This window comes from Balearica regulorum, chromosome 15, assembly GCF_011004875.1.
Source record: "Balearica regulorum gibbericeps isolate bBalReg1 chromosome 15, bBalReg1.pri, whole genome shotgun sequence".
NCBI classification, from domain to species: domain Eukaryota; kingdom Metazoa; phylum Chordata; class Aves; order Gruiformes; family Gruidae; genus Balearica; species Balearica regulorum.
This window is the reverse complement of record NC_046198.1, coordinates 374,985-389,534: the sequence shown is the minus strand read 5'-3', so window position 1 is coordinate 389,534 and position 14,550 is coordinate 374,985. Positions and strand designations below refer to the sequence as shown.

The window sequence follows — 14,550 nt, the reverse complement described above, 5'->3', positions numbered from 1 at the left end:
GTAAAGGTAGAGGTCAGTATCTCAGCATCACTAATGGAGTCTTTTGTGGGAAATCCCATAATATTCTACTTTTACCTCAACTCTTCTCTACTATGATCCCCTGAAAAGCTAGTTAGTAATAAATGAAGCTCCCTGCCTTTATTTAATTTCCTTAAACAGTGTGCTTAGTTTGTTTCGTTATAGATGGGTGCCCACCGTAGAAGCCTGGATAATAACTCATGATTTTGTTTCCAGTTTCAGCAAAGAGACTAAGGACAGATCTTTCCACTTGCTTTATGCAGTTTCACCAAGTGAAGGCTTAAGCTTGTCTAGGTTGCTGCTGCTACATGTTATGTATCTATATGTTGTCGGAGCCATACAATGTTAGAGGTATCCCTACCTCTGAACTTTGATCCACGGAGTAGAATGATTTGTGAGCCATTCTGTTCTCCTCTTGACTGGTATGCTGTATCCTGTTCTTAGTCCTTTAATTCAGGCTTTTCTTTTTAATTTGTGAGCCTGGAAGAAGTAGCAGCATAGCACTTGAAACTTAGAAGGATGTCAAAAGATGTAAAATGGAGGTGACTGCACAGAAAGGGGAGTCTGCTTTGATATGCAGTGACGTTGGGGTTTTTTGCTTGGTTTTGTTGGGGTTGGGTGGATTTTTTGCAATTACCGTGGTGTGTGAAGCAGATATAAGGAATTTTGTCTGGAACAGAGATGTAGTTTGTGCTTGTAGTAGGTCTTCAGTGTAGTCCTTGTCACCACAAAATGACTTAGACTTAATTTCTGATCATAGTCTTCATATCTATTACAAATAAAGAACATGTCCTTGATCAGCACCCCCCCTTTTTTCTTTTTTTTTTTTTTTTTTTTAACTTACAAAATAGGCTACCAGGTGCTTGTTTGGAAGGAACAGATGATTGTTGTATTCTTTGACACATCTTTTTTAGCGTAAAACACTAGAAGAACGGCAGCTTCAAGACTCCAGAGACTCAGAAACAAGAGGCAGCTTCTCAGAGGAGAAAGTGATGCTCCATCTCTTTCCAGGAGAGAATTGTACGCTCACTCCGCTGCCTGGGGTAGCCAGAGTGGTCCACTCCAAGGCTTTCTGCACAGTGCATTGGCAGGAAACTGGCAAATGCAAACAGAACACAAAAGACTCTCATTTACTACCCCCTGCACAAATCCTAGGCATACAGAGTGGTCAGGGGACAGCTAGGGGACAGCTAAAATACACACGGGGAACAGACGGTAAGGGTGTTGGAAGGGCAGAGAGCACTACAGAGTCAAACAGAACCTCTCAGCCCACAGCTGAAGTTTCTGCAAGCACTGAAGATGGCACCCCAGAGACTGGCGTGGTGGAAGGAACAGCCTCAAATCTTGGCATCACTAATTCTCTCCAAAAAACACCTTCTGGACTTCAAGATCCAGGAGGGAACCACGAAAAGCTGAGCTCAGTGGCCTTCTGTGTGGATGGCAGGGAGGCCCTGGCTAGTGACCAAGCAACTGTGCTACCGTCGTGCAGCACAGCTTGTGCTTGCAGTAAGATCCCTGATGTGGAGGAGCTCTCTCTGCTCGATCCATTCCCACGGTACATGAAGTCCTGTCAGGACCTGATCGTCCCAGAGAAATGTTCTTGCACAGACAAACTGCATGGGAAGGACTCTGCTCCAGCAGCTGGTGATACTTCTCCAGTGGCTTTTCCAAGCGGGAGGAGCACAGAGACATCTGACTCCTATTCACAGCTACCGAGAGGTGGTGTGGCTTCACCCGGCAGTGGCCCATCCAGATATGAAACTCAGGCGAGCCACAGCCAGGGCCAGCAGATTGATGCTTGTACCAAGGATATAACAGATGCAGTAATGGAGGATTCTCAAGAGAAGCTGGGCTCCTCATTTCCACCTCCACCTCAGGGACAATCTAGTACAAAGTCTCTCAAGGATGACCCAAGCCGGCTCTCTCAACAGGTTAGAGAAGAAGGATGGAGTCTACGAACTTCTGAGAGCCTTACGCTGGCTGAAGTCTACCTCATGATGGGCAAACCGAACAAGTTGCAGCTGGAGTATGACTGGTTGGCTGTGTTGGAGCCAGAAACCCAGGATGCTAGGGAGCAAATGCCCGAATCAAGTGCTGTTTCTGCATGTACCACCTTTCACAAGCAGAGACTCCTAAACTGCCTTTTAAAACTCATCTCTACTGAAGTCAATCCCAAACCAGTAAGTAGCTCTTGTTCATGCTCCAGATGCTGAACTCTTATTTGATATGGGGAATAATTGCCCAGTCCCGTTTTCATAGTAAATCAATGACCAGCCTTGTCAAGATCTTGGAGATTCCCATGTTTAAAAATACCAAAACAACACAACCCAGCTTGCTACAGAGTGGACTTTTTCTCAATGTGCTGCATTTGCTTTTTACACTGCCTTTTACTTTCTGGTTTGCTGTGAATCTCAATGGTATTACAGTGAACATTTGATGTGACTACTGAAAAGATCAGTCATGAGGTTAGTTTAGGTAGGTGCCTTCTATTCTCTCAGGTTCGTAGAACCATAGATCAGCCCAGGTTGAAAGGGACCTCGGAAGATCATCTGGTCTAACCTTTTTTAGGAAATGGAGTCTAGATGACAAAGGGAGCCTAGATGAGATTAATATTCCACATGAAAACCGCAACCCTTGATTTCCAATGTTTATGTAGTTCAAGTTACACTAAGTGTAAGTGTGAAAATAATTTATTTCTTTGGGATAGCATAGCCAATATAACAGTGCCTGCCACAGTGATTTTTTTTTTTTTTTTTTTTTAAAAAGTTTCCAGACTCTAGGATAGTTGTTTAACAGATCCAGAAAAATACCATCTTCTTTAGGCAGACAGCTGGGAAGGAACTTGCTTTCTTTCTTGTTCATTGTAAACCAAAGTTTAAGATCTGCCCCCGTGCTACCTGGGCAGCCATTCCCACCTAGTGCAACTGATTGAAACTTAGTAAAACATATTTTTAAAGACCAAAAAGACACTGAATTCAATAGATTTGACTGAATTATTGTGATGGAGATAAAATGAGTTAAAGATACCATTGGCATTGTATTTCAGCATAAGATGCAAATGTGTCACTGTTCCCAAACACACAAAGTTCTTTGATCTTTCTTTGTTGGTGCAGACTTAACCCCACCCTGAAGCTCCTTTTGATCCTGATTTTTGTAGACACAGAATGTAGGATTTTATAAATTTAAAACCATCTTTGCTCAGATCCAGCTCCAGATATAGACTTTGTTTAAAGTATAAAGACTGGTCTGACATCTTGCAGACCTGTGACAATGACTCTTTCGGCATCTACTTTTACTTCTCGTGACACATGTAACAGCCAGGGATGACATGATTAAACAATCACAAACTAGAAAGAAAGACATCTCCTTAGACTTGGGGGGAAAGGGATAGAAGCGAGGGGAAAAAACCCAGCAGTTATTATTTGCAAGTTTCTTCCTGTCACTTTAGCACTCTTAGTGTCTTAATCAAAGTAGTGTAGTGCTCCTGCAAAATAATGGAGCTCTTTCAGATATGTTCCATGTTGTACATCCCAATAAAAAGAAGTAACGTAACCTTTTATTTGTCAAGTACCACGTTATACTCACTGTTTCTCAGAAAGAGTTCGTGTTGTGGCAGTGAATGTTGTGGGACTGATACATATTCAAGAGGCAAGGGTGATACTTACTGCCTAATTGAAAGTACTGTAGACTTTTTGAAAGTTTTGTCTCTTAAATTCTCTGCATTTCATCAAACAAGGACAGGAACCACAGTATTTTTGCCACAGGATACTTTAACAGAGGAAGGTTTGATTGCCTAGATCCCTGCTATTTTCTCAAGATAATATGTAACAAAGCCAAAATGGCCAGCTGTGCTGTGCTTGGTTCCTTTAAATGAAGATTACCAGCATAAAAGAAACTGTTAGAAAATTGTGTTGCAGTCAAGTGTGGGTGCTAATTTTATGCCTTTGGTTGCACACAAATTCCTTCAAAAGGGAGCATTTTGTGGAAAAGCATCTAAACAATTTAACAAAATAACTAGGTAGGCCTGGAGAGTTAGTAAAGCACCTTGCCATGTGCCTCTGCTTATTGCTGTGTTACAGTATGAAATAGGAGAAGGGATGTGGGGAAAAAAATCAAAACTACTTGTCTCTACTCGATTAGATTGATTGATTACTTGTCCAGGTATACTTCCAACCAGAGGAGCCCTCTGGATGGTTAAGAGTTCATGAAGTTTTTTGAATTAAAAACAACATCTCTTTCATTACTGTGACAAATCGGGGGGGTGGGGGGTGTGTTGTCCCTGCTTTTATCCATACCGTGTGAAGCTTGTTGAGCGTTAACCCGATTGTAACATAAATTAATGACGTTGAACCAATGACATTTAACACTGCTAAATGCACAGGAAGGGAATTTCAGCTGCCCGCTTCTGAAGTAGAATGAGGTTAACAATATATTTGTTGTAACAATACACAATATTCATTTAATGTGCGTGCATTTTTAGATGCCTGAGATGAGCTCAGTTGCCACATCACCCATAAAGCCTGCTCAAGAGGAGCAGTCACTGACTCCTCCAGGAAAGGTGATTGCCATCAGCACCAGGAGTCCGGGTTGTGCACGAAATCAATCTGCGCTTCGCAACAACAAGACTTTTTCTCCTGGTGTTGCTTCCAGCTCCTCAGGTGAGTATTCAGAAAAATCCATTTCAAGAGATCAGACCATTGATACCTCATACTGGGATGAGTACATCCCAGTAATGTAACACTGGAGAATGAGTGTCCTTACTCTTATGAACTTAACTGTTTCAGAACATTGGTACGCTCTTAATTTGCTTTAGGTTTGTCCTAGATTCAGTACTTCTGGGAATCTTGAAAAACAATGCACATCAATAATACAGTTTACAGTCCAGAAGAACTCTCATGAATCACGCTTACAGAAGATGCTAGCATTTGTTAGGAGCTGACTGATACAGGGTATGGGATTTCAAGAGAGTGAAGGCTTACAGAGCAAGAATGTAAATATATGGTGCAAAGTTTGTTGATAAAATAATTACTGAAAATGTTCTGTGCCATTCTGCCATTATAAAATATGCAATGATTATGAATTATCTTTTCTTTTAATAGAAGGTACAGTTGCTATAACTCGTAAGTCCTAGCCATGCAGACCAAGAATTTCAGTTCGATTCTTCAATCCAGTTGCATTTGCCAGCAAATATTTTATGAGTTTAGAAAAATCTGAGAAGGTGTCAGGGTTACTGGGAACAGTTGTGATTCTTATGCTGTCCTTTTCACGCCCATGCTGCTTAAGAAGCAATGGACCATGAGCAATTTAACTGATGCTGTAAAATATACTTGGCACTCTGGGAGGTTTTCATTTTAAAATGGCATTGTAGCAATTTCATCTTTGTCTAAAGCTTCATTATGCTTACTTGCAGATAAGCAAGTCTTATACTTAAATATCTAGTAAAAAGCCAATAATTTAATAGGCTTGAAGGGCATACCTTTTTAAATCAGGTTTGGAAGTAGAATTCAAATTGTAGGCAACTCCCTTCTGAGGGGAACAGAGGGTCCGATATGCCGGACAGACCCTCCTCTTAGGGAAGCCTGCTGCCTGCCTGGGGCCCCGGTTAAGGACATGACTAGGAAACTCCGCAGCCTGGTACAGCCCTCGGACTGTTACCCACTGCTGCTCTTCCACGTGGGTGGGGATGAAGCCGCAATGCGTAGTCCAAGAGCGATCAAAAGAGACTTCAGGGCTTTGGGATGGTTACTGAGGGAATCTGGTGCACAGGTTGTTTTTTCCTCTCTCCTACCAGTTGCGGGCAGCGACATTGGGAGAAACAGATGGAGCCAGTCTTGCTAGTGTCAGATGGGATTCACCTTTCTCAGAGGGGGAAGAGGGTCTTTGCCCAGGAGCTTGTGGGGCTCATTGACACAGCTTTAAACTAGACTTGAGGGCGGAGGGAGATGGTATCAGGTTTGCCTGTGACAAGCTGAGGGATGAGATGCCAAGGTCAGAGGGACAGTGGGGTGCTAACGAGAGCCATCAGCCTGTTGCTCAGAGATGTGCTGGACACACTGCAGCACACTTCAAGTCTTATGGAGATGAGCCAGGGGCTTCTGAGGTGATAGGAGCCAACAGGGAAACTCCAGTGAAATCCCTCAAAGGCATTCTAGCCGCTCCAGCCAGTCAGCCAGCTTCATCTGGACCCAGCTGAAATGCACATAGCATGGGGAACAAACAAGAGGAGTTGGAGACGTGCACATGCCTGGAGGACTGTTGATCTTATTGGCATCACAGAGACACGGTGGGATGGCTCCTATGACTGGAGTGTTGGGATGGAAGGATACAGGCTCTTCAGGAAGGACAAACAGGGGAGACAAGGAGGGGTGTCATCTCTATGTCAGTGACCAGCTGGAGTGCAATCCCACTTCCTGTGTTGCTGACAAAGATGTTAAGCAGCGCTGGTCCCAATACCAACCTCTGAGGAACAGCACTCGTCACTGATCTCCACTTGGAGATCCATCTGTCAAATCCATAAAGATGAGGTTTGAGACTATCTAAGGAACCTGAAAGTGCAGAAGTCCATGGGATCTGATGAGGTCCATCCATGGGCCCTGAGGGAACTGGCAGATGAAGTTGCTAAGCCACTATCCGTCATATTAGAGAAGTCATGGCAGTCTGGTGAAGTTCCCACTGGCTGGAAAGGGGGAAACATAACCCCCATTTTTAAAAAGTGAAAAAAGGAAGATCTGGGGAACTACAGACTGGTCAATCTCACCTCTGTGCCTGGCAAGACCATGGAGCAGACCCTCCTGGAGACTATGCTCAGGCACATGGAAAATAAGGAGGTGACTGGTGACAGCCAACATGGCTTCACTAAGGGCAAATCATGCCTGACAAATTTGGTGGCCTTCTACGAGGGGGTTACAGCGTTGGTGGGTAAGGGAGGAGTGACTGACATTTTCTACCTGGACATGTGCAAAGCATTTGACACTGTCCTGCATGACATCCTTGTCTCTAAATGGGAGAGATATGGATTTGACGGATGGACCACTTGGTGGATAAGGAATTGGCTGGATGGTCACACTCAAAGAGTTGCAGTCAATGGCTCAATGTCCAAGTGCAGACCAGTGACGAGTGGTGTACCTCAGGGGTTGGTACTGGGACCAGCACTGTTTAACATCTTTGTTGGCAACATGGACAGCGGGATCGAGTGCACCCTCAGCAAGTTTGTCGACACGCTGGAGGGAAGGGATTCCGTCTAGAGGGACCTTGACAGGCTTGAGAGGTGGGCACGTGTGAACTGCATGAAGTTCAAGGTGGCCAAGGGCAAGGTCCTGCACATGGGTCAGGGCAATCCCAAACACAACTACAGGCTGGGTGGAGAATGGATGGAGGGCAGCCCTGAGGAAAAGGACTTGGGAGTATTGGGGGACCAGATCCTCAACAAGACCCAACAATGGATGCTGGCAGCCCAGAAGGCCAACCGTGTCCTGGGCTGCGTGTCCAGCAGCGTGACCAGCAGGTCAAAGGAAGGGATTCTGCCCCTCTACTCCACTCTGGTGAGACTTCCCTGCAGTACTGCATTGTGTTGGGTTTGCATGGCAAGGTTTTGGTAGCGGGGGGGGCATCTACAGGGGTGGCTTCTGTGAGAAGCTGCTAGAAGCTTCCCCTGTGTCTGACAGAGCCAATGCCAGCCGGCTCCAAGATGGACCCGACACTGGCCAAGGGCAAGCCAGTCAGTGCCTCTGTGATAATGTATTTAAGAAGGAAAAAAAAACAGAGAGAGCTCTTGCAGCTGGAGAGAGGAGTGAGAAGATGTAAGAACATCTGCAGACACCAAGGTCAGTGCAGAAGGAGGGGCAGGAGGTGCTCCAGGTGCCGGAGCAGAGATTCCCCTGCAGCCCGTGGTGAAGACCATGGTGAGGCAGGCTGTCCCCCTGCAGCCCATGGAGGAATGATGAGGGGGTGTAGAAATTCCACCTGCAGCCTGTGGAGGACCCCACGCCAGAGCAGGTGGAGGCACCTGAAGGAGGCTGTGACCCCGTGGGAAGCCCATGCTGGAGCAAGCTCCTGGCAGGACCTGTGGATCCGTGGAGAGAGGAGCCCACGCCGGAGCAGGTTTGCTGGCAGGACTTGTGACCCCGTGGGGGAACCTAGGGTGGAGCAATCTGCTCCTGAAGGTCTGCACCCCATGGAAAAGACCACGCTGGAGCAGTTAGTGAAGGGCTGTAGCCCATGAAAGGGACGCCATGTGGAGAAAGGGTAGAATGTGAGGAGTCCTCCCCCTGAGGATGAAGAAGCAGCAGAAACAACGTGTGCTGAACTGACCATAACCCCCATTCCCCGTCCCCCTGTGCCGCTGGTGGGGGGGCGGAGGTTGAAGCTGGGAGTGAAGTTGAGCCCGGGAAGATGGGAGGGGTGGGGGGAGGTGTTTTAAGATTTGATTTTATTTCTCATTGCTCTACTGTTTTGCTTGTGACGATAATTAGTGAGTGATCTCTCCCTGGCCTTATCTCAACCCATAAGCTTTTTGTTACACTTTTTCTCCCCTGTCTAATGAAGGAGGGGAGTGACAGAGCGGCTCTGGTTGGCACCTGGCCCCCAGCCAGGGTCAACCCACCACATGCATCCAGCTCGGGGGTCCCCAGCACAAGAAGGACATGGAGCTGTTGGAGAGAGTCCAGAGGAGGCCATGGAGATGATCCAAGGGCTGGAGCACCTCTGCTATGGAGACAGGCTGAGAGAGTTGGGCTTGTTCAGCCTGGAGAAGAGAAGGCTGCAGGGAGACCTTAGAGCCCCTTCCAGTCCCTGCAGGGGCTCCAGGAAAGCTGGAGAGGGACTGGTGACAAGGGCAGGGAATTCCAAGGGGAATGGCCTGAAGCTGGAGGAGGGGAGATGGAGATGAGATGTGAGGCAGAAATCCTTCCCTGTGAGGGTGCTGAGGCCCTGGCACAGGTTGCTCCGAGAAGCTGTGGCTGCCCCTGGCTCCCTGGCAGTGTTCAAGGCCAGGTTGGATGGGGCTTTGGGCAAGCTGGGCTAGTGGAGGGTGTCCCTGCCCATGGCAGGGGGTGGCACTGGATGGGCTGTGAGGTCCCTTCCAACCCAAACCAGTCTGGGATTCTATAATTAAATTTCCTTAGTTTGTGACATTCATTTTTTTGAGATTGTAGTTTATGTTTCCCTAATGCCTTGAAAATCTGCTCTGAAGTAAGGGTAAGGATCATCTGCTGATACCAGACAGAAGCAGAAGATAACAATACTTTGTTTCTGATGCAATGGAAACCTGTTTTGTTTATTTAGAGGTTTGTTGATTCAGAACCAAATATAATTGTCCGTGTTAGTCTTTGGTTCACATCACTGAATTACAAGCAGGGCTGTGAGGCACTATGGTTTAACATGTTAAAACGAAGCACGTAGTCTTTAGTGCAAAGTCAGGAAGTGAAAAATATATACGTATTCCTACTTTTCTACAGTACCTAAGATAGCCGAGTTGGCTTCAGCTGAGCTGTTTGGCTTGGACAGAGGAGCAGTAAAAGTGTGTTCAGTACAACATTTGACTTAGTTAATTAGTTTATTTTCTCAGCGTTCTGCCTAGGGTAATGCACTCAGCCTAGGCCTCGGGTAATGACATTCCAACGTGTCAAACCGATACCCAAGCTACTATGGTATCTTCACCCGAAGTTGTGTTGTTTTGGTAGACAAACTGAATCCCTTTTATCAGCTCTGGTAAGGGTGTTCTGGATCTAAAATAGGATTGTAGTGTGGATTGCAACCTTTAGTATACAGTAATTATCAAGCTGCTTTGTGTCCTCGCGTACAGTGCTATTAAATGACTGCAGTAATTTGGCTGTCAGAAAGCAAACTGCTAGGTTACTTTCGGGGCTGAGCCTTCTAGGTCATTGCCTCATAGACTTTGGTCTTGAGTCTAAGTGCTAACTGTTTTTTTCTTTTCACCTTTTGTTTTTTTGGGTTTTTTAATTAAAGAGAAATTGATTTGGCCTTCTCAGTAGAAAATAAAGTGTAGAAGTTAGCCTGTATCCACTCCAGAAGAACTGAAAGTATTGGCAAATGGACAGCTCCATGAAAGTTGCACAGCCAGCTGGAGAGACAAAACAGAGGATAAAAAGAATCATGCAGAGAGATTTAGAAAAAGTGAAGCAGTAGCTGTGATGCAACATCACCTTTAGTGCTTAAAATATCATTAGATAATTATAGTTACATCCCTTTATTGCTTTTTTTAAATATAACATTGTGTGCATTATCTTTAACAATTCTCTAACTCCTGGTCAGGCAAGAGGCACAAATACTGTTCTGCATTTAATTGATTTTTAGATACATTGGCACACTGTAATTTTAACTAACCTTTGGAAAAACAGCAGAATCTAGAGCAGCAGGGTGGAGGTGGCAATTTTGTCTTTTAAATAGGAGGATAATAAACCCTGCAGGTTTATTTGTTAGGTAAATAAAGTTTGATGTTTTTCAAAACTCTTCATGAATACTGCTGCATATACCCATCTCTGCACTCGGGTGGCCCCCAGGTTGTGCTGTGTTGTCTTCCTGCCCAGAGAGGCAGCAAGCCTTGTTGCCCACTTGGCTTCTTCCCCTCTGGGTGAGCCTGGTGCCTGCTGCCTCCCAGCTGAGATCTCCAGCCCAGCAGTAGAGTATACAAGTACGGGTGCAATGTGAGCGTGCAAATAGCTGTTATTGTCTGTTGTATTGAAATGCAGTGTTACATGCACAGCTTCTCTGTGGAAGAGAGGCAGGTATACTTCTTGGTTTTCTCAGAATGACATACCAACAATACTGGTTTTCATCTTGGCTGGATGCCTGCAGAGTGGGCACAGCACTATGAAATCCTACAATATTTTTTAAAGTTAAATGTAATGGAGAAGTTTTACTTGGACCAGATGCCATTATTTCAATCTGCCAAATGTATTTCTAAGACAATCCCTCTTTTGGAAGGTGTTTTGGTAAATTGATCCCTGCTCTTTCATTTCTCTGTCACCAGAATCACTTTATTGGGGTTGCACTGTGAATTACCATGGCAGGGGGAGGAGGGGCGTAAATAAAACATAAACATTGTAGAATGAGTCTTTGTTTGTATTATCTTCCCCCACAAAAGGAATGATGGATATATAGTTTGGTTAGTGGGAAGGGCCCTCAAGTATTTCTACAAGCTGAACAGATAAACTGGTTAACACAGTCTGTGTGGGGCTTAAATTCTAGTTTCTTTAGTAGTGTAAAATTGCATTTAACCCCCTTCTTCCAAGGATTCAAAGCAAGTGAACGTTTGCAGTGTCCTTGTGAAGCAGGTCAATGCTGTCAAGTTGCAGATGGGAAAACTGAAGTATTGAGAATTTCATAATTTGAGATCACAGATGGTGGCAGAGCCAGAATCCCTAAGTCCCAGCTCTCTCTGTGATCCTTCAGTTACTATATAGTTACTTACTTTTTGTTTTCACTTTACTTCATTTAAATTGCTGTTACAATCTTCCAGGTTTGAGAAACCTCCCTAGACCTCTCTTGGTGGCTGGTCCTTCAAGTTCTGGAAGCACTGATGCGGATGGTGGACTCTTTGCAGTTCCTACAACTCTACCACCCAACAGCCGCCATGGGAAGCTGTTCTTGCCTAGCAAAGAAGCAGAACTGACCTTCCGGCAGCACTTAGACACAATCAGTGTAAGTGAGATGACTGAATGAAAAAAGTAGCATACTGTGCCTGAGCCAGCTTCCAGTATGCGTTCCATGTTTTTTTTGTTCATCAGAAAGTGTGGGCTTCCCTATGAAGCAGTGCATCTAGTGATGCTCAAGCATAATGTTACATTAGCTGAGATTAGTCAGATTTTGACTATATAACTATGCTTTGAAGTGACATCACCTCTTCAGACCGGAATCTGAATGCCATCACACAGCCTGATGAAACTGGTTCACTGTCTAATTAAGTTGTTCCAGCAAATACATTTGCCAGGTTTATTAAAATTGATATCCTTCTTACTCTGCAGCTAATTTTAATACAACCTCATTGCTGTATTTAACTCAAATGCTCATTTTATTTTTATATATACAATCTCAATTACAACTTCATTGCAACCTACAGTAGTTAAGAAGTGAAATGGCTTTTTTTGGGAGAAAGCTTTCTCGCTGTAAAACAAGAAGGAAAAAATACACGTTCCTGGTGGAAAATTTTCCTACTCTAGCAGAAAGAATATATTCTACTATCTGAAACAAAACACAATATTTTAATAAATAGTTACAACTTTATTGAAAAACAGAGTTTGGGGGGTGTAATTTATTCTGCGTCTGCATGCTTAAAATACTTTCTAATACATTTCCTGCTTTTGTCCAGATGCAGTCAGACTTCTTCTTGCCAAAGCCAAGGAAGTTACGGAACAGACACTTGCGGAAGCCATTAGTAGTACAGGTCAGAACAATTTGCGAAGTGTGAAATGCTCATTTTGCCTCCTGAATAGATGTCAGTAAGGCTATAATGATTTGCACCTAACTGAAATAACAAAGCCCCTCATCTGAAAGCAGGTTCTGCTGTTTGGGCCTGCCAGTACTGATGCACAAGCAGTGTGTTTATGTGGTGTCCTGACCTGTCATTGTTAGAGCTGTCAGCGCTGTTGCAACAAGAGCTCCCTTTAGATATTTTTTTTTCTTGCTTCCTACTCTCTAATGGCCGTTAAACTGGGGTGGGTATAAACCTCTGTAGTGAAATAAAACAACACTGTTTGAAAGAGAAATGATTTATGGAAAAAAAAAAAAAAGAATTTGCAAAGAGCTGTATGGAAGAGGTAGCTTGTTGTCCTTGAACTTTGGTGGTAGGCAGGCATTAATCTCCCTTAAACTACTCTGATAACCCAGCAAAAAGGCACGTGCCACTGTGAAACCGCTGGCTTGTCCTAGGGACCTGTGGCAGGTGGATAACATACAGGAAATCTAAAACCAAAATAATGGGGACTTGTTTGGGGTAAACAAAGTTACTAAGTGCCAATATACTCTTTTGTCTGTTCTACTCTGTATAAGAGTAGGAGACCTAGAAATTACATACATGCTATTTTTTGGTACTGAGATATTCTGGTCTACACAATTCCATTTGTTTTAAGAGCTCCCAAGTATATACAGCTGCCTCATTAATTCACACTTAGTTAATTGTAATGGAAGATCGGTTTGCCCATAGAGTAGATCCCATCCTTAAGATCACTGCTGTAATTCTGTGGGACGTTTGAAAATTACTGCAAGAATAATCAGAAAGGAATATAGTTTTAATTAGCATTTCTCTGAGAATTGTCCATGTGGAAATTTTCTCTTATAGTAGTTGACAGAACACATAATTCCTATCTGTGTAATCTTAACATTACACAGACCTTATTGATTGCTGTGCTGTTGCATGATAGTCATGCTGTGTAAATACTCTGCTTACTCTGGAAGGTATCATGAACTACTGTGCCGTAGAAGATGAGCTTTACCCTCTTTTCTGTGTTTAAATATGTTCTGGTTTATTGTTGTTTCTTTCACGTAGAGAACACTGCTCCCCAGGCCATCTGGAAATCCGTCCCAGCATGTCTGTTCCTTTTCTATCTTATCCAACTCATCCATTACAGGTGAGTCTGCATATCTTCTATCGCTTTTATGATGTCATGAGGTGGACTGGAAAGTGTCCCTTAAAACTGCATAAAGGAATAATTCCTAAGAAGAGGAAAATATCCTTTCAAAACCACAGAGTCATTTACCAGTTGCTTGAGTCACTTCCTACAGGATGATGGGATTGTTCTCCTGGATCATTGTTAAGCAAGTCTTGATTATGATAGAAATTTTTTTTCTTCCATTTCCCAGTTTTGAAAGCAGGGAAGAGTATGGAGTTCTCTACAAGGAGACAAAATTTTGGAATAAATTACTTAGATTAAGAATTTTTTTTCTGTAGGGTGTTATCATTTGCCTAGATTTTATAATGGACTTTTCCTAGTACCTGGGATACTGTTTAAATGTCATACCGTATAATCAATACACTGCCCATTTGTCCTTTTCTGCTGATACGCTCTTGAGTACAATGGTAGTACAGGTTGAACTCATGTCAGCTTAAATCTCAAAATCAACAGGGACCTTGAAGGTTATCTTCACTGAAAATAATGAAAGCGGCTTCAATAATGCGGCAATGCTTGCCGTTCAGTTTTGTGATGGGCACTGGTTAGCTTGCGTTACTATTTCAAGTCTGTTTCATCTTCTCCACTACTTTTACTCCCGGAGCTCGCTACTGCTTGGAATTTGTTTGCTTCCGCTGAACTCTGTTGTGCTCTGCTTTAAAGATGTTAGATTTCGTTTGCTTGAGAGGTATTTAATCCTTCGCCCTAGGGAGAGGTTCATTTCGGCCAATCCAGTCCTCACTGACTAAAGCTGCTGTTTCTCGTCCAATTGTGCCCAAAGTTCTTCCAACACAGGCTACCAACCATCTGTCTAGTAAGTCATTTCTTAAACAGAATGAGAGTCATGATCTATTGTGATCTGTGTGATGTTACATTGTTGGTTTCTATTCTCATTAGTGCCTTTGGA

General features: G+C 43.9%; 1 protein-coding gene and 1 long non-coding RNA gene across 5 annotated transcripts in view; one reads left to right on the top strand and one right to left on the bottom strand.

Moving 5' to 3' along the window:
• CRAMP1 (cramped chromatin regulator 1) overlaps nt 1-14,550 on the top strand; it is a 51,331-nt gene that overhangs the window by 28,785 nt on the left and 7,996 nt on the right. For all 4 annotated transcript variants that reach the window (XM_075767236.1, XM_075767234.1, XM_075767233.1 and 1 more), the window contains exons 10-15: nt 933-2,198; nt 4,499-4,676; nt 11,498-11,679; nt 12,347-12,421; nt 13,523-13,604; nt 14,353-14,457. In XM_075767236.1, the coding sequence (XP_075623351.1) occupies nt 933-2,198; nt 4,499-4,676; nt 11,498-11,679; nt 12,347-12,421; nt 13,523-13,604; nt 14,353-14,457 (1,888 nt within the window). The remainder of the gene's footprint in view (nt 1-932; nt 2,199-4,498; nt 4,677-11,497; nt 11,680-12,346; nt 12,422-13,522; nt 13,605-14,352; nt 14,458-14,550) is intronic.
• LOC142603950 (uncharacterized) overlaps nt 7,999-14,550 on the bottom strand; it is a 221,404-nt gene continuing 214,852 nt past the window's right edge. The window contains exon 3 of the long non-coding RNA XR_012837844.1: nt 7,999-8,153. This is a non-coding gene — a long non-coding RNA (uncharacterized LOC142603950). The remainder of the gene's footprint in view (nt 8,154-14,550) is intronic.